The sequence below is a fragment of the Panthera leo genome, chromosome D1, assembly GCF_018350215.1.
Source record: "Panthera leo isolate Ple1 chromosome D1, P.leo_Ple1_pat1.1, whole genome shotgun sequence".
NCBI lineage: Eukaryota > Metazoa > Chordata > Mammalia > Carnivora > Felidae > Panthera > Panthera leo.
This window is the reverse complement of record NC_056688.1, coordinates 99,071,985-99,097,286: the sequence shown is the minus strand read 5'-3', so window position 1 is coordinate 99,097,286 and position 25,302 is coordinate 99,071,985. Positions and strand designations below refer to the sequence as shown.

The following is a 25,302-nucleotide window of genomic DNA, read 5'->3' as shown; positions in this document are numbered from 1 at the left end:
GAGCCGACCCGGTGCCCCGCCTTCCCGGCCGCGGATTGGCCCGCGACAGGACCCGTCGGTCGCGCTGGGGTCTGGGAAGGAGAGAAAATGGCGGCGGAACCGAGCAAGACCGAAATCCAGACTCTTTTTAAGCGGCTTCGCGGGATTCCGACCAACAAGGTGCGCGAGCGGGAGGCGCGCGGGGTCCGGCGCCGGCGGAGATGGGACTCTCCCGTCTCCCCTGGGGCCTGAGGGAGGGAGAGGGGCGGGCGTGGGCTGTTTCCCTGGCGTGTCAGCGCCCGGCCTCGACTCGGGGCCCCTGACCATTGGCTCATCGCCTCCTCCACCCAGGCCTGCTTCGACTGTGGCGCCAAGAATCCGAGTTGGGCCAGCATCACATATGGTGTTTTCTTGTGCATTGACTGCTCCGGGGTGCACCGCTCCCTGGGCGTTCATCTCAGCTTCATCAGGTGGGGTCATCTTGCGGCTGCTGTGCTTCTACTCGGCCGGCCGGGGCTGTGTGCTCAGTAAGGGAGAATAGCTGCCTCGACTGCCCGGCCAGGGAGGGGTCCGGTGGACCAGCACCGGAGGGAGCCGCCTGTGTGGGCCCCTTGTCACATAGGCAGTTTGTCTCCGTGTCTGGGTTAAAATATCCTTCTTTTCTGTTGGTTAAATTTGACACTCAGAGTATTCATTTCGGGGGAAAAGTTAGCTGCACTGACCTTATTGCTGAATGTTGGTCGAGTATGTCTGAAGTGAGACTATGACTGTCCTTAAGGGGAAAGCCAAATCCAAGCTTGAGTGCCTGAGAATTCGACCCCGTTTTGGATCTGGAAAATAATTAGCACCTTTTTGACTAGACAATTGAAGAGCAAACTTTTTCATAGACAAGTTAGAGTGGAGGAAGTAGGGTGGTGGCTGATTAATGTTTCCTGGGCGCCTACTGAAGCTCCAGGCCAAATGACAGGTATGGGTCTGCCAGGGAAGCGTCTCCTGATACCTGCTGGTGGGTGACACGCAGCCCTTGCACACAGGTCCACAGAGTTGGATTCCAACTGGAACTGGTTCCAGCTGAGGTGTATGCAGGTCGGCGGCAATGCCAACGCGGTAAAAAAGCTCCTTCTTACCATCTTCCCCGCTCCCATTCTTCTGCTTGGGTACTAACTTTACAGTGTCTTCCTAGGAGGCCCTGTCACTATCTCTTTTCAGAGGATTTTCTGGTCTATACCAACGCTGCACACTATTCTCTAAACTTGGAAATTGGTTATAGTTCTTCTCAAATAGGCTTTGGATTCAACAAAACTGGACAGACGTTCTTGGGGGAAAGGCTAAGGGAGTTGGGGCCTCCACAGTCATCCAGATCTTGTGAGCCTAGATGAAGGACGGGCACAGTGGGTATGGCATGCTATCCTCAGGCAGGGTTGAGTGAGGGCTGAGGTTCAGTCAGTCATCTCTGAGGATGGGAGGTTGTTTTTCTGCAGGAATTTCTGAGGAACTTTACCTCTGTGAAAAACTGCCTGTGTCAGTAGGGTGTATTATCATGTGTAAATAATAATTGGACTGTTACAAGGAGGTGCCTCTTTTGCTTTGGGGGAATCACCTCTAGCATACTCTCCTCTCTTCTTTGCTCCCCAGACAGCTTTCTTCCGCCAACATGGATGTACAGCCAGTGATGCCAACACCAAATATAATAGCCGAGCTGCCCAGATGTATCGGGAAAAGATCCGGCAGCTGGGGAGTGCAGCCCTGGCTAGGCATGGCACTGATGTAAGTGCCTGTTCCCTGGGGGCTAGGGTCGTGGGGTGAGTGGGAATATTCAGAGCCCTGTGTTTCAAGGGTGTCTTCTTCCCTCTAGCTTTGGATAGACAATATGAGTAGTGCTCCCAGTCACTCCCCAGAGAAGAAGGACTCTGATTTCTTCACGGAACACACTCAAGTGAGTGCCCACAAGGAATGTTTCTCATGATGTTGGCAGGTGGTTTACTTAACCAAGGCCAAGGCCTTCTGTGATCATGGGCATGGAGTCCATTCACCTTGGTGTAATACTTCAGACAGAGAGTATCTGGGGCCCACTGCTTGGTAGGTCCAGATGTTTCTTACTCTCATGAGTAGGCGTACAGTATGGCCCTCCTAAGGAATGGACCCCTGTAAACTGGGATAGTAGGGAGGAGGACCAGCTTCTTGAGGGCTCAAAAGATGTCAGGAGTTCCAGACAACTTTTCCTGGATTCTTTCCCCATAAGAAAGCCACTGCAGCTGGGGACAAGGAAAGGATTCTCTCATCAGCAACCTACCCCTGGGAGGAGGTTTCCCATCTGCTGGCACTGGGTGCTGAAGTCAGACTCTCTTAGTTTGAATTCCTGCTCCTCCTGTCTTTAGCATTTCTAGGATGGTGGCTAAGTCACTTTACCTGTCAAAACCTGAGTCTCTAAAAGAGATGTATCTACCTCAGAGGGTTTGTTGTGATCATTGAATGTATTTATATGTGAAAAGCTGTTAGACTTGTGCTTGGCATGTGGTAAGTGCCTAATAGTTGTTAGTCGTGAAATTAGGGGAACAGGCTCTGGCTGTAAGTAAATAGTGGAAGGGTGGAGGTGACTGTTAATTTCCTGTTTCTTTCTTCCATAGTCAACAGCAGTAGTCATTAAATTCTAGTCTCCTTTTCTCATGGGCTTGGAGGAGAGCCTTATACCCACAAGGTACCTTTAGATTCTTCATACACCTTGCCAGTAGGAATAGCTCATCAAAGCTTCTGTGATCTGGCCTCTTTTTCAGCCCCCTGCCTGGAAAGAACCAGCCCCTGACCTAGCAGAGACCCAGGAGCTAGCCCCTTCTACAGAGATCAGTAGCCTGGCACGTGAGTTCAGTCTGGATTTCAACCAAGTGCCCTAGTCTTGGCAAAGGACTTGGAGCTAAGAATGGGACACCTGGCCAAGGGGATAAAAGTATGTGTATATGTGGGGTTCCTATATTTCTGAGTGGGCTAGGATTCATTTCAATCCCTTGGAGGAAGTGGTAGGCATTCTTTTCATCTTTTGGTGGCCTCAGCAAGCTGAGGAAAGCCAGTCTTCCCTATTTTTGTCCCATCACTTCCCGTTTAGGGAAGCAAGCTTGTGCCTTAGACCTAATTCCCACCATTGCATCCACAGAGCCGGAGCACGGCCCCAACATGGACCTGCTTGGCACCTCACCCAAAGCCTCTCTAGGTCAGTATGCCACCTGGCGGGTGTGGGGTGACTGAGAGAGGGTGAGCCTCTAGGGCTCTTTTTGGATCTGGTGCTGCCTGGTCACGTGGACTGAGGCCCCAGGAAACTGAGCATTTGACCTCTCTGGAGTGGGGACTGGGATTGGATTGGTGGCTGTGGCCTCAACTGCAAGGACTTTAGCACCAGGGCCTTTGAATTGATGAACCTGGAAGCTGGTGTACAAGGCCTGGGGTCTGCCTCTGGATGTGGAGCTGGGTCTGGCCAAAGTGTGGGGAGCCAGGCTGGACACCTAACCCTGGGGTCTGAGGCAGGATTGGCCTGTCTGGTCCATTTCATGGGATAGGGGTGTAGGTCTCACAGCTGGAGGCAACGCTCCTTTCTCAGCTTGTCCTTGGCCTTTCAGCTCTTTTTTACTTTCCTTAGTGTTCTTTAGTCTCGGTTCAGGTTTGGACAGTATTTGCTGATCTCTGTTGTTCTGTTGACCCTTGGGGGTTGGAGCGGGAAGCTAATGGGATGACTGTGAAACCCCATGAGAAGGCTGGCGTGGCTTGGTCTAAAGTGAGACTCTAGAGCCCTCTGGGAAGAACTTTGGCCTCTGGGCTTGGGAGCTGTATGGAGGCTCTGGGGTGGGCCCCTTGTTAGCTGCAAGTCTTTTTCTCTAGAGTCCATGTGTCTGTCACCTAAAGGGGCCCTTCCTGCCAGAGGTAACCAACAGCTGTTTTGGGGATCTCAGCCCCTTGCATGTCAGCTCCCTGCCGTAGGAGCTGAGGCTGGCATTTAACATCTGCCTCCCTGCCTCGTAGTCTTTGTGTTGGTTCAGGGACTGTGACTATCTCTGGTGCTTTGGGTCTAGGTTCTTGTGTCAGTCTGCTGGGAGTCCGTAACCTCCCCTAACTTTGTCTGTCTTTGGCTTGGACTATCCTAATGCCGTTGGTTGGAACCGGTGGGTGGCAGCTTTGCCTTCCTCTGCCTGAAGCTGTTCTCTGTAGAAGCTCTTGCCAAGAAGCTGCATGGTATGGGTTGAGCTGCCGCCTCTGACCTCCCTTTGTGTTCACTCGTGCCCCATCTTCTTTCTCACACAGAACCGAGAACCTCCCTCATTGGCAAGAAGAAGCCAGCAGCCGCTAAGAAAGGGGTAGGTGGAGAGAGGCAGTATGGTGGTGGTTAGGAGCTGGCATCAAATAGCTGGATTCACCCCTTGACCCTGCCGCTTACTGGCTGTATGACTTTAGCAAAGGTACTTTTCTGAACTTTCTCTATGAAAGGGCTGTCAAGATGCCTGTCTTCAAGGGGCTCCTGGGAAGAGTCTGTGAGACTGTGCACATTGAGTGCCTGGCACATACTGGGCCTGGTCAGCCCTGAAGCTTCTGCTGTTGTGTGAGCCACCTCATGCCCAGCTCCAGCAGAACCACTGTTGTCCCTCTTGACCATGCTGGCTGGGCTCCTAGTTTTTACCTGAACTTAGGAAGGAATGCTTTCTTTGTGGGTGTGGCTAGAGGACCCACGCTTGGGAGGAAACCAAAGACATTTTGGTCGGCGAGACCCCCATCCCATGATTCTCCTCCCAGCTGGGTGCCAAGAAAGGCCTAGGGGCCCAGAAGGTGAGCAGCCAGAGCTTCAGTGAGATCGAGCGGCAGGCCCAGGTGGCAGAGAAGCTCCGTGAGCAGCAGGCAGCTGATGCCAAGAAGCAGGCTGAGGAGTCCATGTGAGTGTTTGCCAGAGGGGCCTCAGCTCCCGTGGGGTTGGGTGGGCAGGTAGGACAGGTCAGGATGGGTGTCTGCCCCTGACATGTTTGTTCCCTCCAAGGGTTGCCTCTATGCGCCTGGCCTACCAGGAACTCCAGATTGACCGTAAGAAGGAGGAGAAGAAGCTACAGAATCTGGAAGGGAAGAAGCGAGAACAGGCAGAGAGGTTGGGCATGGGCTTGGTGTCCCGCAGGTGAGGCTCAGCTCTGGGGTGTGGCAGGGAAGCGCCGCTGTTCTCCCCAGAGCCGCTGCAAATTCTTCCCAGCAGTTTGGGTTTTTAGGCTCAGTCTTCCTCCGAGGCTGAACAGATAGATGGTTTTGCTTATTGTCTTAAAGTGGCCTAGTATAATGTTTGTCACAGAGTAGGTATATGCTTAGTGTTTGTTAAATGAAGGAAACACAGGATCAGATGCTTGTTTGATATACCCAAGAGGGTAGGGTGTGTTGTGTAATGGGGGTGCTAATGGCACTTTTGGTGGGACATATCTTTATTTTTCAAGACCTCCCTAAGAATTACAAGGCTTTTAGGATTCTTAATCCCTGTCCACTAAAGGCCATTGCTGCCAGACACGCTAACGCCTGGAAATACCCCCAGACAATGCCCTTTGGCATTGACAATATCCTTCCTATTTCAGGACCACTGGGTTTGTGTTGCTGTGGTTTCTTAAAAACAAAACAAAGACTGCAAACCAGTTCTATTGTGCATTTTGTTTGCTTTACACTAAGAGCTCACGTTTAGAGATTTCGGTAACACTAGACTTTTGATCTCGCTTAAAAATCGGAACATCGGACAGCACTGGGGCCAGCAATCTTGGCTACAGCGGGCTTGTGCTAAGTGCTGGCTGTTTCTTTCGAGGGGGTGTGAGCTCTGCCATTGGCTTTATTTACTTAAATACAACAGTCCTGTGCAGGAGGTATTACTATGTCTTCTTACAGGTGAGAGAATTGACTTATAGCAAGTAAGCAACTTGCCCGAAGCCCATGAATCTAGTAATTGGCACCACTAGATTTTGAACATAGAACTACTGATGGCAAATTCAGTATTCAGGGCCTTTATACTCCACTTCTCTGAAAGAAGATAAGGCTGGCTATTTCTGCTTAATCTTTCAGAACACGTACTAGTTAGATTTAAATTATTCCATTTCAGTCTGTGTGCTGCTTGTGTAACCCACAGCTAATCAGGGAAACATAAAATTTTATTCCCAGGAAGGACTTTAGATCTCCTCCCCTTCCCTGTTTTGGTCACAGGAATTACTGGGTTAAAGGGTATGAACAATTTTTTCAGCTGTTGTTTTCTTTTTTCTTTTTTTGCAGTGCAATAGAATCTTTATTTAAACTCTGCCAACTCTGTTTAATGCCCTATTGTAAAATATTCACTGTTTGGGGTTCTGTCAGCTAAAAGCTATAGTGTTTTTTTGTTTGTTTGTTTTTTGAGATATTTTTTAATGAGTTTACTTAAGTGAAATTAATCCTTAAAATGCCTCTGTGGAGCATGACACAGGACGAAAGTGAGGCATGAAGAGTTAGTACCTCTTGCCCAACTCACTGCCTCTTCTCACCGGGATACCATACAGCAGCCCCAGGGCTTTGTGCATATAGCCAGGCTGTGTACTTTGAAATACTTTCATCTTTCAAAAAAAAGGCGGGGTGGTGTAGGGGTTAGGACAATTAAGGACTCATTCTTTGATGCCATCGGACTCCTTTCCCTGGTTCTGGGGCATTTTTCATCTTTTCCATGTGTATGTGTTCATCTGGGTGAAGGATGCGGCTCATGATACAGCAAGTCTGCTGAGTTGTTTCTAAGGGCAAAAGAGCGCTATCATTTGGTGCACATCCTCATTGAAATTATAACAGGCAAACGGTGCTTTGTGAGGGAAGCCCTGCTTTGAGAAAGCAAAGCTGATGTGTGCACGTTGAGGGTGTGCTCCAGCTCAGCGGGGTTCCTAGCACTCCCTGCTGGGTCTGGCCTTGTGCCTGTGCACAGGCAGGGGGAGACGGCTCTGGGTGATGCCCAGTGAAAGAGAACCCAGGTTTCTGCCAGCAGCTGGGCATCTTCTCTTGTGTAGTGACACTGTTGCTCACACCTGCCCTTGGGCCTGGCTCTGCTTGTCTCCACAGCTCTGTCTCCCACTCGGTGCTGTCTGAGATGCAGGTGATTGAGCAGGAAACCCCAGTGAGTGCAAAATCCTCCCGCTCGCAGCTGGACTTGTTTGATGATGTCGGTACTTTCGCCTCTGGACCCCCAAAGTAAGGCTGTTGTTGGGGTGCAGACTTGGCCACCATGTTCCTCATCAGGCTTCTCTGAGCTACTCTACTGTCTCACTAGGTACAAGGACAACCCCTTTTCCTTGGGGGAAAGTTTCAGTTCCCGCTGGGATACAGATACCGCCTGGGGTATGGACAGGATGGAGGAGAAGGAGCCAGAAGTGACCGTCTCAAGCATCCGGCCTATTTCAGAAAGGTGGAGTGGGCAGGGGCAACACTGTCCAGTAGGATTTTTCTGTGGTGATGGAAATTCTGTACCTGCACTGTCCAGTGTGATGACCACTGACTGTGTGCCTACTGAGCTCCTCAGATGTGGCCATTGTAACTGAAGAACTGAAATCTGTAATTTAATTTTAATAAATTTAAGTAGCCACATGTGGCTAGTGGCTACCAGATTAGGTAGTACAGGAATTAGGCTTTGGTTTGAATTTTGCTTTATCATCACAGAAAGCCTAGCAGCTTCTTTTGTTCAAGATCTGTTTCTCTGGCAAGAGGGGCCTGATTTTGTGCTTCAGTCCTGAACACTCAGGGGTATGTGTCTCTGGCCACCATGTTCCTTGTTTTTTTAAAAGCCTATTTTATGTCAGTCTGGGCAATGTTTAACAAGTTACCCGCACAACATTTGTAAAATGGGGGACATAAGTAATGACTTCACAGGGCCGTTGGAAGGATTAAAAGTAATGAAACTTACAAAGCACCTAGGCCAGTGTCTCTGCTCGTCAGTGGTAGATAGGAGTGACCATACACTTTTAGGTCCACACTGGGATGCTTTTGAGAGTGGAAATGCCAGAAGAGTAGGTATAAACTCAGGCCAGCTGAGACATATGGTCACTGTAGTGTTAGGCCACTTGTAACTAGGAGCAGACTGGCAGTAGTGGTCCTAGGACATCCGAGACTTTGACGAAGCTCTAGTGGTTTGGGGCAGAAGCCTAGTGCTCTCTAAACTGTATTTCCATGCTGCCTAGTAGAGTGAACGTAAGCTGTCTGTGCCTTGGCTTCGGTGTGGAGAAGAGAAGGGCCTTGTCCAGGGGAGAGGGCCCAGAGCCATAGCCAGATGGGCCATTGTAAGCATCCCCAGAAGGCCACTGGTGCTTTTTTTGGCCTCTGTTAGTAATGGGATTAGTAATACTAGGCTCTGACAGTAATGGGAAGGATCAGAGCTATCCCACATCCACCCCTCAGAGTCACAAACAGAAGGGAAGTGGAAAGCCGGAGCTCAGGCCTCGAGTCCAGTGAAGCACGTCAGAAATTTGCAGGAGCCAAAGCCATCTCATCGGACATGTTCTTTGGGCGGGAGGTGGATGCCGAGGTAAGTAGGGTTGTCCACCCTGAGCCTGGAGGCAGCAGGTGGAGTAAGAGTTTCCTCCTTGCCACTGCTTTGGGCTTTAGCACCAGGGTGTCTTGGCCGATAAGGAGTTCTTGACTCATCGGCCAAAAGATCTCCAGGTCTTTCCCTTTCTTCACCACAGCATGAAGCCAGGTCTCGTCTCCAGCAGCTCTCGGGTAGTAGTGCCATCAGCTCTTCTGACCTCTTCGGGGACATGGATGGAGCTCATGGAGCAGGTAGGGCCCTGGCGGTAAGGTGCATGCCAGGCAAGGCCCGTGGGCAGAGCTAGAGGGCCCTGTGGGCTGGGAAGGGCTTCCTGCAGGGCTTCCAGACCACCCTTTCCCTTGCTTTTACAGGTAGCGTATCTCTGGGCAACGTTCTCCCCACAGCTGACATTGCCCAGTTTAAGCAGGGTGTCAAGTCTGTGGCCGGGAAGATGGCTGTGCTGGCCAATGGCGTGATGAATTCTTTGCAGGTGAGGTTGGGGCTGCTTGACCTGGGGCGGGAGGGTAAAGCGCTATAGAGTAGTGCTTGGGGGTTGGCCGCCTCCACCACATCCAGACACTGCTGCTGGGTAGCTCCTGAGCCTGAAAGAGAGCCTTTTCTTTTCCTGGAGAGGCAGCTTCCTTCCTTTGAGCTTGGTACCAGGGCTCGGCCTCCCTAAGATGCTGCCATGTCTGCACGGATTTCCACAGCCTTGTCACCTTACTTCTCTCTCTCCTCCCTCCCCAGCTTCGAGATTAGGCAGGGCTTCCCCCTTGGGATCTGGTCACAACCCCTTTCCTGAGTCACAATAAAATACAAAACAGTCTCTGCCATGTGAGATTGGCGCCCGATTCCCCGGAGTACCCTAGTCTTGCAGGGGCGTGTTGCAGGAAAGCTGCAGGTGAGAGACTGACTTTGTTTTTTCTTTCCCCATCCCCAGGATCGCTATGGTTCCTACTGATCCAGGTGCCACGGCTCAGGCATATGGTGGCGACAACAGCAAAACCCCCATGATTCCAAGGCCAGGGGCGCTTGCCTTGTGGAAGCTGGGGAGGAATTGTTACTTTATATGTGTTGTGTGTGAGTGGGGTGGCCTTTGAGGATCTCGGGTGAGGGGGATGGGTGGTTCCAGCCTTGACCTCAGCCTGTAGACTGAGCCCTTTTATTCTCCTCCCCTCACACCCCCTCCCCTGTGTGCTAGATTACTGTCCTCTGGTCCTGCCCCCAAGCTGCTGCTCGTCCTGCCACACTGGGAGCGAGGGGAGGAGTTTCCTCAGGAGGGTTTATTCTGGGCCCAGCCCTTCCCCAAGTAGGGAAAGTGAGAAGTGTAAGGCTTTTTGGCCAGCTCTAGGATCCTTCCAGGTTGTCTGGGGTTTGGTCCCCGTCCTCTGGAACCAGTGGGCAGGTCTAGAAAGAGTTCTGCTATAGACCAGCCCCAGGGTAGGGAGGCTGCTCCAGTGGCCTCTTCTGGGTGCCAGGAGAGGGCAGGGGAGGGGAAGGACCTTCGTCTGGGCCTTCTTAAGGGCTAGAAGCTTTACCCACTACTGAAAGGTTTCATTTGGGATCAGACTTGAGGCCCGAGTGATCTTCTCCTGTCTCACCACCCCTTTTTACAGTGATCACTTGAGGGATACTTCTCCTGGGTGTCTCGGAGTCCTTCCATACCATCTATTGTGGAGCACAGGACCCTCTGTCCCTTCTTCCCCTGCTTGGTGTGGCCATGGTGGGTCTCATCTGCCCTGTGCCCTGCTCTGGATGCTGTGAGCGTAATGCTGGCCAAGGAAGCAGAGGACATGAGGGACAGAAACAGGCTCTTGGGGCTCAACTTTCTTCTGTGTCATCCTGGTCTTAGGGGGGCCTGGACAGCACCCCACCACTGAGAGCTTGAGGCACCTACAGAGCTGCACGCCTTGCCCCCTGGCCACTAGGCCGTGTACTGTGTCATCCTTGGTGCCATCTTCCCCTGCTGTGCTGACAGTCTGGGCCCACCCTGCCCCCTGTGGGTTTGGGGCTGGGCTCCCAAGCAACACAGACCATTCTTCCCTACCTCCCCCCCCCCCCCCCCCCGCAAAGGGACTTGACTTTCTTTCTGGACTGTTTGTATTGAAACAGAGTGGTGTCAAATAAAGCCTTGACAGGGCCCAGGGCCACTGTTGATCTGAGTCAAGTAGTGTCCTCTCTGGATCCTTGCCTCCCTGCCCAGCGCAGGCCCCTGGCCTCACTCTCTGGGCTCCCACCGATATGGGTAGGGTGTCGGTGCTGAAGCTGAGGGCACTCTCTCCAGGGCCTCCAGCTTGTCTCTTCTCTGAAAGCCAAAGGCCCCTGGCTCCTTGGCCCTGTGCTGCCGCGAGGTCCGGTGCAGCCTCGACCTCACCACCCTGTTGCACGCGGAGGAAAGAGCTGGTGTTAGTTGGCCCTTTAACTCATCTACTGAGCCACACTGCTGTGGGCAGGTGAGCAGCCTAGCAGCTCTGGACCTCATCCCAGCAGTCGGCTTGACTGGGGTGTGTTTCTCAGTGGAGTTTAAAGACAAATGAAATGTACAGCCTTAATGGAACCATTTTAAATCCAGGAAGAAAGGGTGTGTGTGTGTATTATCCCCGGGCTTGGCAACTCTTTTCCCTTGTAGGGACTCCTGGAATACATATGGCACCTTAGGGGTCCTCAGGGTACAGGTATAAGCCACTGGTCTGGGAGATGGATGATTAGAAAGGATGGGCAGAGGGGGCCATGGGGACTTTTAGTTATTGATTTCCAAAGTGTGGGTCTGGGCCTCCGGCTCTGGAGTCCTCTGGAGGGTTCGTAATCCAGATTTCTGTGCCCCACCGCAAGCTGGAACTTGGTTAACTTGCATCGTAAACAAGCTCCCCATGTGATTCGGATGCACACCAGGATTTCTGAGCTGTCAATCAGCCAGAGGCTGGAGAGGAGGATGGGCCTGGAGAGTTCACGTGACTTGGAGCTTCAGTAGGACTGGAACTTCCAGCTCTGGCCTGGCACTCCGGGGCTCTGGGAGCCAGTTCCTGAAACTATTCAGGGGGGCTTGTCTGGGCAGGGATGAGCCCAGGATAATGTGTGTGCCCAGTGAGATGACCCCTGGCTTAGGAGGCAGGCTGCTCTGCTTGGGTCCCTGAGTGGCTTTTACTTTCTAGACAACTGCCCATTTCAGGAACTTGAAGACCACCTGTCCTTAACCTTCCTCCAGTCTTGGCTGGAAGCTTGTCTTCCTCAGGCCTGTCCACAGCTGCATCCCCACTGTCCCAGTCTCGAGCAGCTGCTTAACAAATGTTTAATGAAACTCTGGCTAGAAGATTCTGCAGTGCTAACCCTTTGGGATCAGCGTCTTTCGAGTTCTGAACCTGGCCTCGAACCCTCTGGGCTTGTTTTCTGAAGGCCCATTCCAGCTGTGAGCATCTTTCCTTTGAGAGGCTGCTGTCCTGTGCCCGAGTTGAGTCCCTCTTGGCTCATCTGAGGCTCGTCTCCAGGCTTGAGTGGTCCCCTGGCCCCTGCCTCCCAGTCCTGCTAGGATAGCTGGGACTCAGCACCCAAAACCCAAACTCGCCCCTTCCCTTCACCCGCTCAGTGTAGTGGCTTTAGACTCACCACTTACTGGATACAAGGGACTTTATTCATTTAACATACTTAACTATTAGACACAGAGGAGACTTGAAGCAGTTTTTGAAAGTGGAATTGTCTTCTTGCCTACCCTTCATCCTATCATGGTAGTGGCTCTTCCTCCAGCAGAAGGCCACCATGTTTATGTCCACCCCATACTTGCATCACTGGTGTTGCCCTTGACCATGCAAGGCCCTGCATGGTTATTCATGGTCTCTCCCCTTCCTGGAGTTGCTGGGAGGAGACCACCTTTATGTGGGGACTGTCAGCAAAAGACTAAAGCCAAGTCACCTCCTGGTGGCTTCAGCTCAGTCTGCTGTCAGCTTGGGGCCTGCCTAAAGCACAGAGGCTGACAGGGCCAAGGAGAGTAGGCCGTTACTTTTCAGGGTCACTGCTTGGCTTGGCTGATACCAGAACCCCTCTGGCTGGTCTTTGGGCTTGGGCTGTTGTTATTCAAGCTTTTCACCAGCAGAGGGCAGCATGGCACAGGAGTGGGAGAGGAGGATGGCTGGGAGTCCCAAGGGCTAGGTAGGTGGGAGCTGGATACAGGCGTTGTGGACAGGACCCTTCAGACTCAAGTCTCGGACTCGTCCGTCTCTTCAGTGGAGCCATCGCTCTCTGCATCTATCTTGCGGGCATGATGGAGGGGTCTCCAGGGGGAGCCAACCCGGGGAGGGGTTCGGGAAGGCAGGCAGCTGGCCTCTGGATTGGCAGTGGCCGAGTTGACCAGGCCTGGGATCTGGACAAGCCTGAAGGAGGGAAGAAGCCCAGAAGGCAGCCAGGTGTTTCCTCTCTAGAGACCAGGACCTCCATGCTCACTCTTCAATCTGGATGAAACCATGGGCTGTATTCCCAAAGGACTCAAAGAGAGGCTACCTCTGGCCTCTGCTGGCACCCAAACCCTTCCCTGAATGATGGGGATGTTGCGGACAAGCACTGTCACCCACAATAGGACACTGCCAGGTCCGACTGAGGTATAGCCTTCCCACAAGGGGGCAGCCTCTTCCCACCTGACACTTACAGTCGTTCCAGCTCCTCATCCATGGCTGGGTCGTGCATTAGGTCTCCTTTGTCAGGCAAAGCTCCTAGGACAAAATTGGGGGGCACAAAACTTACTCTGAGTGTCTTTCAGGCAGGCTCCAGTCAGCTCCATTCCCAGCAGGTGCCTCCATGCCCCTCACCTTCATGTCTACCTACTCTGCTGACCCGGGGAGGGCTGATCTAAAAGATTTAAGAAAGAGCTCTTTCTAAAAAAAATTTAAAGTAGGTTCCACACCCAGCATGGAGCCCAACTCAGGGCTTGAGCTCACGACTCTTGAGATCAAGACCTGAGCTGAGATCAAGAGTTGGACACAACCGACTGAGCCCCTTGGTGCACCCTAAGGTGTCCCTTAAAAAAAAATTCTTTTTAGGGGCGCCTGGGTGGCTCCGTCGGTTGGGCGGCCGACTTCAGCTCAGGTCATGATCTCGCGGTCCGTGAGTTTGAGCCCCGCGTCGGGCTCTGTGCTGACAGCTCAGAGCCTGGAGCCTGTTTCAGATTCTGCGTCTCCCTCTCTCTGACCCTCCCCCGTTCATGCTCTGTCTCAAAAATAGATAAACGTTAAAAAAAAAAGAGTCTAAAAAAATTTTCAAAAAAAAAATTCTTTTTATTTTTAAGTATAGTTGACACCCAATGTTACATTAGTTTCAGGTGTACAACATAGTGGGTCACCGTCTCTACACGTTATGCTGTGCTCACCACGAGTGTAGCTACCATCTGTCACCATACAGCACTATTCTAGTATCATTGACTGTGTTCCCTGTGCTGTCTTTTAATCCCGTGACTTGTTCAAGGGGAAGAGCTCTTAAGAATAAGTTTAAAACGAGAACTGCTGTGGGGGCAGGAAGTTGGGGCTACTAATAAATTCAGTGAACCTGTGCCTACCCTCTCCAACTCGGGACAAGAATCACAGCTATGAGATGTCCCCAAATCTCAAGGTCACTGCACCAACAGGGCAATCTCCTTCCAAGATTAGGTGGTGGGCTGTGAGCCGTGTAGGGGGCTCAGTTCCTTCCTTGAGTCCCCAGATACTGGGCTGAAAAGGAGCCAGAGACACAGAGTATGGGCCAGCTAATCCCCCCAAATCAGAAATTATCTAGTTTTGTGCCCCCAAATCAGAGTGACCTCACTTTGGAGACAGAATGGTTAATATTGGTGCCTTAGCTCCTCAAGATGGTCTCGGGGGTGAGAAGAGAAGGCTGGGTCAGAATCAGACCAAAGTCTTGCATGGCGGGGAGCTGCCAGGTGGGGGGTGGGGGGTGGGATCTGCCTCATCTCTGCTCAGCCGCAATCTCTCTGAGCTGGTTCCCTCAGCTACAAACCAAAGGAAGTAATGCTTTGATACTGGGGATGGTGAAAGGAGACAGTCTTGGCTATTCCTTGGAGCTGTTAACAGTGGAGGGAAGGGGGAGCTGAAGTCTGCAGATGCAAAGATTCTCGCCAGCAAACTGTTGAGGGGAAAAGCCCACTGGTGGTCAGGACATAGATCTGGCAGTTAACAATGCTGGTGTCCAGAAAGCCACAATCTTAAACTTACCATCTGGCTCCAGTCCAATTCCCTACTTTTCCAGAGCTTTTCAGATGATGCCTCCTGGCCCCTTTTGCTCTTCCTTAGTGGTTTTCAAAGTGTGTCCCTCAGAGCCCTCTCATTTTGTGTGCATGAATGTGTGTGTGTGGGGCGGGGGGGAGCGGGTGCCTTGAAGACTAAGGGAACAGGACAACACTTCTCCACAACTGGCTCCACCCTGGGGATCTCCAGATCTCTAGTTCCTACACCGGAGATGCAGGTGAGGGCAATGCTTCTCTCCATCTCCCACTCAACCCAGCCCGGCATTAGTGTTGGTAAACGTGGTTGACTGAGTGATTGCCCCCTTTTTGTTTTTTTTTTTAATTTTTTTTAATGTTTTATTTATTTTTGAGACAGAGAGAGACAGAGCATGAACAGGGGAGGGCCAGCGAGAGGGAGACACAGAATCTGAAACAGGCTCCAGGCTCCGAGCTGTCAGCACAGAGCCCGACGCGGGGCTTGAACTCACTGACCGTGAGATCATGACCTGAGCTGAAGTCGGCCGCTTAACCGACTGAGCCACCCAGGCGCCCCTTAGTGATTGCCCTTTTTAAAGGCCCTAGAAAAAGCGAGCACGTGGGGTTAGTCCAGGCTGTGATCTTCTTACCTAGTTAGCTTTTTCTTTCTCTTCCTATGATTGGTGGATTGGTGGACTGGGAGGCAGGGCAGTCAGTTACCTAGGTGTATGAAAGAAACCCTAAGCCAACCCCACCCGCTGTCCCCTTACTCTTGACTTCTGACTCCTATTTGCCTTTCTCCTCTGGTCCAGCCGGTGGTCTTGGCGACAGCGTCACTTAGCTGAGGGGTCCGTAGGCTCATGCACACCCCAAGCATCAACTCAGAATAACGAGGCTGCTAGGGAGCATCACGCCTCAGTGAGCCCTCCATCAGTCCTGCTGTGTGCATCCTGTGTGCATCCCCAGCAGGCTTCATACCACATAAGATCGAAAGCAACTAGTTTGTACTAGGCCTACAATGGCTGGCATTTAAAGAATGTTAAATTCCCTTCCCTTGACCTCATTCCCTCAAGTGGCCGGAGGAAGGGGAAGGTTATGTGTTCTTTGAGACTCAGGAACCTGGGGCCTCAAACACACCTGGATACCTCTTGAAGAGCGAGACAAATAACAATCCCTCCAGCTCTGGTGGATGGTGGCCGGGTGGCTCTTCCCTTGGGAGAGCAGCAGGTGTGAGAGGGAAAAGAGTGGGGTGGGTGGAGAAGGCCAGCCAGTGAGAATAGATGACAGACAGGAAAAACTAGGCCAGTACAGTCCTCTCTCCGCCCCCTTTTTTGCTCCCTTTCAGATTAATCAGGTTTTTTGTTTTTGTTTTTTCTTTTTCTTTTTTCTTTCCAGCTGGGAAAAAAGGCCTCCCCAGACACACCTTTGCCCTGCTTACAAATGGGATTCAGGTCTCTTTGATATATAATCTCCAAAGCCACCGAGTAAATAGCCCTGTGTCTGCCCAACCTGCAGGCCACTCCCCAAAGCAGAGCTGGGGATTCTCTGGGGAGGGGCCGGCCACACCTCTGCCACGGAGAGGCTGCTTCATGTCGGGGCAGGGCTTTGGGCGGGGAAGGCTGTCCCCTACCATGGGAGTGTGAGAGGCCTAAGAGGGCACAGTCTTTCTTGTGCACGTTCTGGCTCTCTAGGTCTCAGAGTCTGGCCCTGAGAAGTCACGGTGCAGGTGGTGATGTCCCCCCTCCTTCATGGGACCATGTCTGCCAATAGCGGCTGGCTCCTACGTGGCTTAGTATTGGGGGAGCAGGAAAGGCTAGCCATAGCTGGCTCTGGCTTACCCAGGGCTTGGTTGATTCCATGATGCTTTGAAAGAGCCACAAGGAATCCATAGAAGGTCAGTCTCTGAACGTTGCTTAGTACCTCTTTGACAAGTGCTGGGGGTGGACAGCTAGAAGGGAGAATACAGATACGAGATTCAAAGACTAGCAAGTCCGACATCTTTTCATCCATACTTTAAGGCTTAGGAGGATGCCCAAAGCTGGGACTGAGGGACCCTGTGTTCCCTGGGGGTCCTAAAACCCTGGAGGAACATGGCAGATCTCTAGAAGCAAGGCCTTGACTGTGGACAGAAAGGGCTGGCATGTTGCCTAACTGGTGCTTTCACTAGGGGAGTGGGAGGGAGGGAACAGGGAAGAGGCAATGGATGGCAACCACATCTTGGAGGAGACCACAAACTGGCTGCTCTGTCTCTAAGGAGACTTTGTGCTACACGGGACAGCTTAACCCTCCCTCTCTGCAGAGTGAATTCTTTGTACAGTGAATGTTTTCCCCTTCTCTCTACAAAGCTAAGGCCAATCTATCTCCTGGCAAGGAGAAGGGGCCCAAGCTGGTCATCTACAGCTTGGAAGTGGAAGTGATCTTCCCTAAGTGAGCCACCTGGGATGTTGTTTGGTCAACAGCCTGGTCTGGGGCGGATGGCACTGTCCTTATTTATATATGACCATCAAGGGCTCTAGAAGCCCCGGATCCATCATAACATCTGCTAGAGACCTGTTCCAGAGCCAGCAGCCCACAGTCCCTGGGGCTGAGGTGGGGGGTCTACGTACCCATTTCTTACCTGTATTTGTGCCGGTCACACAAGTTCTCCAGGCACTGGTAGAACAGTGATGCCTCCACTCCCTCCAACATACTAGCCTCGCCCAAGGTAGGTCGCTGGCGGTGTTGCCCACTGGATGATGTTGGCACAATCACTGTGTTGGGGTTCTTGCCTGCCAGCAGGTCCTGATAGATGGCAGCCACACTCTCCAGGAATTCTGAGTACCATGATTGGGGGGGAAGGGGGTGGGCAGGTCAGGCAAGGAGGACACACTTCGTCCCTTCACTGGATCCTTCCTTTCCTGTTAACTCAGCTCCTCCCCAGCCTTGGCGCTCAGTGCTTGGTGGCTGGGAGCAGGAGCCCTCAACCTCGTGTGACCACCGCACTCATGAGCAATGATATGAACGTGTGTTTCAGCTCAGTGTCCCTCCTCCGGGGACTTGTTCCTAGACCAAGTAGAGGCCCTATTACATACTTTCAGAGGACCCTGTGCTTCTTTGTAGCGCTTTTCCAACCATGAATTTTCTGAATAATTATTTGTTTGCTCTGCCTTCCAGCTGGAGTGGAAGATCCGTGTATAAAGGTAGGGATTGTGCCTTGTCAGCCTTCCTGCCCCAGCACCTAACACAGTGCTGGGCACATATTAAATTCTATACATACTTTTTTTTTTAATGTTTCTTTATTTTTTAGAGAGAGAGAGAGCGTGAGCACATGAGCAGGGGGAGGGGCAGAGAGAGAGGGAGACATAGAATCTGAAGCAGGCTCCAGGCCTGAGCTGTCAGCACAGAGCCCGATGTGGGGCTTGAACTCACAAGCGTGAGATCATGACCTGAGCCGTAGTCGGAAGCTCAACTGACTGAGCCACCCAGGCCCCCTACACGTACTCTTTAAAGAGCTAACGTGTGCACACTTCCACTGGTGAGCCCCATCTCCCTTGCGAGGCCACTTGCTTCTCTGACTCCGGAAAGCATGGCGGAATACCAGGGTGGAAAAGAACGCCACGAGCTGCTCATTTGTTACACATTTGGAAGTGTTTGCAAATGTTAGAAGTCGAGCCAGTGTTAGTAACCAGTGACTTGTGGCCCATTTCACCGCTGACTGGCACACACTGCTGCTGGCCGGTCCTGGGGCATTGCGAGAAGGCCCGGAAGGATCTCCCAGACACAGCTCCTCCTTCTCCAGGGCCCAGGAGCTTCAGGGAAATGGGAAATAGATGCCTGCAGCTGTTAAGAGCAGGTGGCAAGACCCCAGGCTCCAGCCCCTGCCGGTTCAGGCCCTTGGGCTGCCATCAAGAAAACAGAATGTGGCGCCTGAGAGAGGCCAGGGCTGGCTGGGGCCACCGGTTGGCAGGGAGGCCATGTCCAGGCTCCAAGGACAGCCTTCTGTTTACTGGAAGAGCCCGTTTGAAACAAGTTTGTTTACGGACACAGTCAGCAATTTCTGAACCCGACACTCCATTAGATGTCGTTGTGTGCTCTGTGGGAGCTGGTGTCCGTTTGTATTTATTCATCTATTTCTATTACACCTGATTCCAGAAAGGATTTAAGGGCACAGCTGGTGTGTATGGGGAGCAGAACGGGCATGTGAGTGAGACAGGGCTGGTGTCTGCTTATTAAAGTTGTGTGGGTGGGAGGATGTGTGCCCACACACGGGAGTCGGGGCCAAGGGAGATCACTGCCCCCTGGCGGCAGTGATACAGCACAGCACCTAAGAGGACCGGCTCTGGAATGGGCCCTCCGTTCGGGTCTGGGCTCCACCACTCACTAGCTCTGAGACTTTGGCTCCTCACCTCTAAGCTTATCTCTGACAGGACCCATCTCTTAGGGCTGTCATAAGGATTAAAGTCAGTGCTCTGCCTGGCACATGGTAAGTTCTCGATAAATGGTGAATCTGTTGCGTACTGTTACAGTAGCGTGCATTGTTCTAGTCATTGCCATTATCACCCAGGTGGATTTGCCGCACTGCTGACTGCAAACACGGCGGTCTTCCGTGACTTGAGGAGGCGGAGAGAGTAGGCTCCGCAGACGGAATCTTGTGACCACCTGTGGGAACTAGACATCCTGCCCGGGCCCCGTGGCGAAGCATGCCTCCACCGAAGGGAGTGGGGGAGGGAAATGTGTGTGCCTGGCACCAGATGGAAAGGGTACCAGGGCAGGACAGGCAGATGTGGCCCTGGCAGGAGCCACATGGGGCCCTGGAAAGCTCTCACCTGAGTAGTAAAACTGGATCTGGAAGGCAAAAAGGAAATCTGAAAAAGACATCAAGCAGTCCATGGCGTCATCCATGAGCACAATCCTGAGGGGGGAAAGAGAGAGAAGATGTGAGAGAATGTGTCTGGGGGTGGGGATGGGGAGCACGTCGGTGAGCTCCTTCTGGGGCTACAGTCTTTCTTGGGGCAGCAAGACACTCGGGAAAGGTCCCCAAAGCCAGCTCCTCCCAGTCACCTCACTTCTCCATCACTTGGGCTCTGCCACCAAGCTGAACTGAGCACACGACCAAGGACAGGCTCCCGGGTCAGTCTCCGTGGCACCAGCTAGCGGATGGAGCATGGGGAGGAAGGAGGCGGGGGGCAGCAAGGAGAGGTGCAACTGTAATACAGCCAAGATTTCTTTTCATATACTTAAGCAGTAAATCCTTTCATCCAGCAGTGAGGACCATTTAGTTCAGAATAAATACAACTGGGCAGAAAAGGCAAAAAGAACAGCCAGGAAGCTTAAAGGGGTCTTGGCAAGTGGCACTGAGATTTAATAAGCTTCCAAGGGCCTAAGCGACTACAGGCACCTCCGTCCTGGGACACAGAAGGCAGACAAGGGAAGAGGGTAGAGAGCTACCGGGGCCTCTGCATTTGAGAGGGTCAAAGAACACACCCCGTCTTGTGACGCTGTGGCGGCCATGCCTCTCCTTGCTCTCTGCTCCCACAAGCGGACCACCCCCTGGGTTCTCATCTCCAGGCCCTCCCACCTCATAGGAAGAAAACCATCTGACTGATCAGACCATGGCCATGTTTATACCGTGCTCAGGGTCTCATCCAGGAGGGCGCAGGAAGGGAAGGAAATTAGCACTTGCTGGGCTCTATCCATGTGCCAGGCAGGGTGCCAAAGCTACCTGCTGACGGGGAGAGGGGCCCCCAACCTGTTTCTGACTGGCCCAACTGGCCTTATCTTTCCTTTTTTACAAAATTGTTTTATTCTGCTCTCTTGTGTATTTTTGTTAATCTTTACCTCCTTGTGTCAGAGGATCCCCAAACTGGCACCTGGATCAGCTCCGGAGACAGCCAGCCAGCACTGCTCACCTCGGGGGTGGGGGGTGGGGTGGGGGGGTGCTTTAGAGGGAATATAACGTAAGGTGCCCCTGCAACTATGCAAGGCAGCTGGCCCTGGTTTCAGATCTCCGCGGAGAGAGAAAATGCTCCTATATCTAGTCTGTCTGTCTGTTTGTATGAATTAATTATTAAGGTAGGCTCCACGCCCAGCATGGGGCTTGAACTCACAACCTTGAGACCAAGACCTGAGCTGAGATCAAGAGTCGGATGCTTAACTTACTGAGCCATCCAGGTGCCTCTCTTAGTCTTTAGTTCTAATAATGACAACAATAGAAGCAGCATGTACTGAGTACCTACTTCATAGCAGGCAACTGTGCAAGGTATTTAACTATATTAAATTTTCTCTCACAACATTTTTATGAGGTAGGCCTTGCAATTATGTACATTTTACAGGTGAAGGGACTAAGCAGAGAGGTCACCTTGCTGAGACCACATAGCTGATGAGTTTGCTCGACTCCATAGGCCATGGGACTTTCCATTAGGTCACACTGCCTCTTTTATTTTTTTTTTTATTATTTTTTTTTAACGTTTATTTATTTTTGAGACAGAGAGAGACAGAGCATGAACGGGGGAGGGTCAGAGAGAGAGGGAGACACAGAATCTGAAACAGGCTCCAGGCTCTGAGCAGTCAGCACAGAGCCCGACGCGGGGCTCGAACTCACATACCGTGAGATCGTGACCTGAGCCGAAGTCGGACGCCTAACCGACTGAGCCACCCAGGCGCCCCATACTGCCTCTTTTAAAATAAAGATACAGAATATAAACACTAACATTTTATTCCTTAATTTCTGTGGTTCACTTATCTTCTTTCTTTTCTCCTATATTTTAAGGGCTTACTATTCCTCATGCGTCTCTTGGGGAAGAAAAAGGCTGCCCCAACTACCAGAGTTGAGCATTCAAATTCTAGCTGGAAAAAATTCAAGGCCAGAGGGCGGGAAGGAGCAATGCTGCTGATGGTCACAGGAGGGCGCCCTGGTCCCTCGATCAGCAGCTCTTCGGACCAAATGCTGAGCCACAGACCAGGTAGTTGCCCCCATTTCTTCTAACCCATGAGAACCCAGGCAGGCAAAAAGGAAGCGAGAGGGCACAGAGCCCAGATTCTGATATCCGGATTGGGAGGGAGAGGCGCTAAAGGGCAGAGAGAAGTGGGGTAGGTCAGACCGGGGTTAGCAAAGACACCCAAACTTCAGAGGAAGAGCAAGCTCTCCCAGAGGACTCAGGCGGGTAGAGCCACCCCAAAGTTTTTCCGTCCAGGCTCAGCAGAGAAGAAAAAGGTCCCCGAGGAAGGACGCCAGTGACCTTTCCTTCCTGCCCTACTCCCAGGACAGCTAAGAACCCGAATGGCCTGAAGTTAATTACTAGGGAAGAGCACTGGGCTGAGAACGTCCCCAAGCAGGAAACCACAAAGGGGAGTCAAAGCCTTTGAAGATGTTACTTGGCTTCTCTTCCTTATCATCAACCTGGACCCAGTGCTCCTGTTTATAGCAATTACCTCCACGCACTATATCTTTCTTTATCTATTTCTTCATTTATACTGAGATATAATTCAAGTACCATAAAATCCCTTTAAAAGTGTACGGTGTGTTTTAGTATATTCACAAAGTTGTGCAACCACCACCACTGTCTAATTCCAGAAGTTGTAATTCTTGCTAATCAGCATGCTCCCGAGACAGGCCCTGCCACACCAGGGCTTTGAAGCCAATTGCCATAAGCATCGTCGTCTCTCAGCCACAGAGAGGACAAGAAGCTGCAAACAGGCCCGCCCTTCCAGCTTCGGAACTGGCCTGCAGCCTTCTGTCCGCAGCCATTCTGAACTATGAACATTAGCAGCCTCTTCTAAGACAGGCAGCTGGGGAGGAGGGAGAGCACAGCCGTCAGAGGGCAGGGGACCCACCATGTGAGCGTGTCAGCCTCAGCCCTGTGTGCGCGCTGGTCTCCACCCTGGCTCTTCGGTGGGCTGAAACGGACACCGGTCACGAGGGACCAGCAGGGTGGCTGGGGGAGGCAGACAGTGGCAGGGGCTCTCTTTTTGAGGGACATGTGGCCGGATCCCAGCAGCATGCGTGCAGAGGACAGAGGGGTTTTCTTGACTGCAGGCAGTGCGACTGACTGCCAAAAAAGCCAACTGGATCTCAGCTTTCGTGAACGGCAAAACCACCCCCTACTCTGCTCAGCCAGAGACCTGGGAGTCCTCCGGACTTCCTGGAAACTGCCTCCCTTGCCCGACCCACAGCAATCACTCTCCAGGTCCAGCAATCCCACCCTAACATGTCTCTTGAATCTGCCGACTGCTCGCCACCTCCACAGCCACCGCCCGTGCCCGCCTCCGTGTCTTTCTCGTGGGCCACTGGATGACCTTCTGCCTCTGCAACTACCCTTGCCTCCTTCTACTTAAGTATCCACACTGTGGTCACAAAAATGTTTTTTTTTTATGTGAACTTGACCACTTTACAATTCTGTTTAAAGCCCTTCATGGGCTTCCCATTGACCTTAGAACAAGATCTGCCACTCTTATCCTGGCTTTTGAGTCCACGTGATCTGCTCCGTCTCCCCTCACCCCCCACCCCTCTAGACGCACCGGAGGCCACAGGCAGCCTCCCTCGCTGTATTCCACACTGACCCTAACATTCTCCCCAGTGCTCCCTCCTTCCTCATGCCCTTCAGACCAGCCAGTCCTTCTACCTGTAATGCTCTGGGCCTTTCATGCCACCCTCCCTACCTATCTGATGCCCACTCATTCTTCACATCACGCCTCTTTGGGAAGCCTTCCCCACTCCAGGCTAGGTAGAGGTTGGCCTCCCTGCTACCAGCTTCCACGGTTCTCTGTGACCTCCTCACACTATTCATGTTTGTCTTTGCCTGCAGACTAGAAGATCTCCAGGTGATAACTCGTTTCTCAGCTTGTTGCTTGATTCCAGGGTCTGGCGTGTGCAGGGCCCATAGTAAGCACTCAGTAAATATGTGGCTAAACGGAGAAGAGGGGCCTCAGTACTCTTTTCTTTTCTCCTCTCCAGGAGACACCTGGATACTACATTCAGTTCTGGACAGTCCATTTAAGGGGAATAAACTAGAGTCACGGAAGAGGGGGTCAGAGCGCTAGTGAGTCTATAAACCATGATATCAGACAAATGACTGCATTTTGATCCTTCAGCTTAGAAGAGAACTAGGGAAGAAGCACAGGCTGAGACCTGACTCTTGAAGGCCTGCCCCTGAGGAAGATGTCACAGGGATCGAAAGCTTGGTTCTGGAAGGCCTCCAAACTGCCCGGCTCTGGGATTATGGCTGCTTTGTGAAGGAGCGAGCTGCCTGTTGCTAGAGATATTCAAGCAGAAGCCTGAAGGTTTGTACTACTCAAAAGCATGAGAGCGCTTCCTCCAGCTCTGACAGACTGTGTCATCCCAAGGGTGGCCAGAACTAACAGCTTTTCTGTTAGTGCTGGTTCTGAAGTTTGCTGTTTGGAGGACTGTGGCTGCAGAAAAGTCTGAAAGACTTAGAAAAATGCTCTTAGAAGCATCCTATGTTGCAGTGTCCATCTCCAAACTACTGCTCTGACCCATGAAAATTCTGGGCATCTGGCACTGGAATCTCGGAAGAACTGTGACAAGGCAGGCAGGAGGCTACAGGTCTGTCTTTGCTTTTGGTGACAGGGACGACCCCGGGCTGTGGGCCCTCGGTCCTGTGGGCAGCTCCTTCATCCTGAACTCAAACTTGTCAACACTCCCAGAGGGCTCACAAAGGAATCTCTTGGAAACGAGGTCATCCACATGTGCTGTTCTCCAGTTGATGGCAGTTGGCTCAACACCCCTTCCTGCCAGAGGCCTCCTGCTAACGTGCCAGCTGCTTCTGACACCTGGAGGAGCCGGGCGGCCACTGCTTTGAGGTGGAGCCAACAAGGCGCTGTTGCCAACAAGAGTCTGTACAAATCTGTTGGATCACGGAAGGATCCTTGCAGGCCGTGCCTTAGGACTAGAGAGAGGGACTGTGGGAGAGAAGTAAAGGCAGTCCAGTTCAGGTTGGCTCTGAGCAGAACCATGTGAAGGGTGGAGTCCAGGGCAGGCAACTGGAATGAAGAAAGAACACTTGGCAGGGTCAGAGCTAATCCCGGGGGGCTGGCCCTTCTCTCCCTCCCTTGCTGACTTCCAACAGCTGGGATGGGCTGGCTGGCTGGGCGTTAAGTGGGTGCCAGGGAAGCAATAGCTTCCAGTCTGAATCTACCAACTTGCCAACTTTCTATGCACTCCCGGGTCAGTGTCCCTAGACAAATGACATGAGCTGCACCTGTTTACCTACAGTTCTGGGTTAGCAGCCCTGGGATCAAATCCCAGCTCCACCACTCAGTGGCCACATTACCTTTTCTCTCTGAGCTTCATTATCCTCGCCTGAGAAGAGGAGATAATCATAATTCCTATTTTATGGGATTCTTGTGAAAAGTCCCTATGATGTCCTGCGCTTAGTGTATGATGAACACTCACAAGTGTTAGTTGCTATCAATAAGTGTATTCTAGTTGGCTTAAGGTGCTGGAAGAACTCGAAATAGCAAGCAAAAATATAGCTCAGAGGAAGTAAGTGCTACCATCACTCAACCACGCAGAGGCTCTCGGGCGGAAGCCAGCTATCCGGTTTCGAGTCCACTTTGGGGGGAAGCCAGCCCTCGGCCAGGGCCAGAAAGAAGAGCCACCTTCCATGGCTGCACTGCTTTT

General features: G+C 52.1%; 2 protein-coding genes across 7 annotated transcripts in view; one reads left to right on the top strand and one right to left on the bottom strand.

Moving 5' to 3' along the window:
* The first annotated feature begins 42 nt into the window (after positions 1-42).
* Positions 43-10,673, top strand: ARFGAP2 (ADP ribosylation factor GTPase activating protein 2). Of its 3 annotated transcripts, XR_006193377.1 has the most exons (18): positions 43-159; positions 331-449; positions 1,014-1,086; positions 1,615-1,746; positions 1,835-1,915; positions 2,754-2,835; positions 3,128-3,184; positions 3,847-3,888; positions 4,267-4,319; positions 4,753-4,889; positions 4,991-5,122; positions 7,048-7,176; positions 7,256-7,390; positions 8,377-8,503; positions 8,664-8,757; positions 8,878-8,996; positions 9,447-9,586; positions 10,123-10,673. XR_006193377.1 is itself a non-coding variant. In XM_042903910.1 (17 exons), exons 1-17 carry the CDS (start codon positions 88-90, stop codon positions 9,465-9,467), a joined length of 1,605 nt encoding a protein of 534 aa, XP_042759844.1. In that variant the 5' UTR covers positions 43-87; the 3' UTR covers positions 9,468-10,673. The 3 variants fall into 3 exon arrangements, 2 of the variants coding, with proteins under 2 accessions (XP_042759844.1, XP_042759845.1); XM_042903910.1 differs by having other exon boundaries at positions 9,447-10,673; XM_042903911.1 differs by lacking the exon at positions 3,847-3,888 and having other exon boundaries at positions 44-159; positions 9,447-10,673.
* Positions 10,603-25,302, bottom strand: part of CD1H11orf49 (chromosome D1 C11orf49 homolog) — a 198,466-nt gene continuing 183,766 nt past the window's right edge. Inside the window, exons 5-9 of one of the 4 annotated variants that reach the window (XM_042903913.1) lie at positions 19,490-19,575; positions 17,302-17,497; positions 16,523-16,632; positions 13,143-13,206; positions 10,603-10,884 (exon numbers count right to left, since the gene is read on the bottom strand). In XM_042903913.1, coding sequence (XP_042759847.1) covers positions 10,725-10,884; positions 13,143-13,206; positions 16,523-16,632; positions 17,302-17,497; positions 19,490-19,575 — 616 coding nt within the window. In that variant the 3' untranslated portion in view covers positions 10,603-10,724. The other 3 variants (XM_042903914.1, XM_042903912.1, XM_042903915.1) reach the window with 3 other exon arrangements.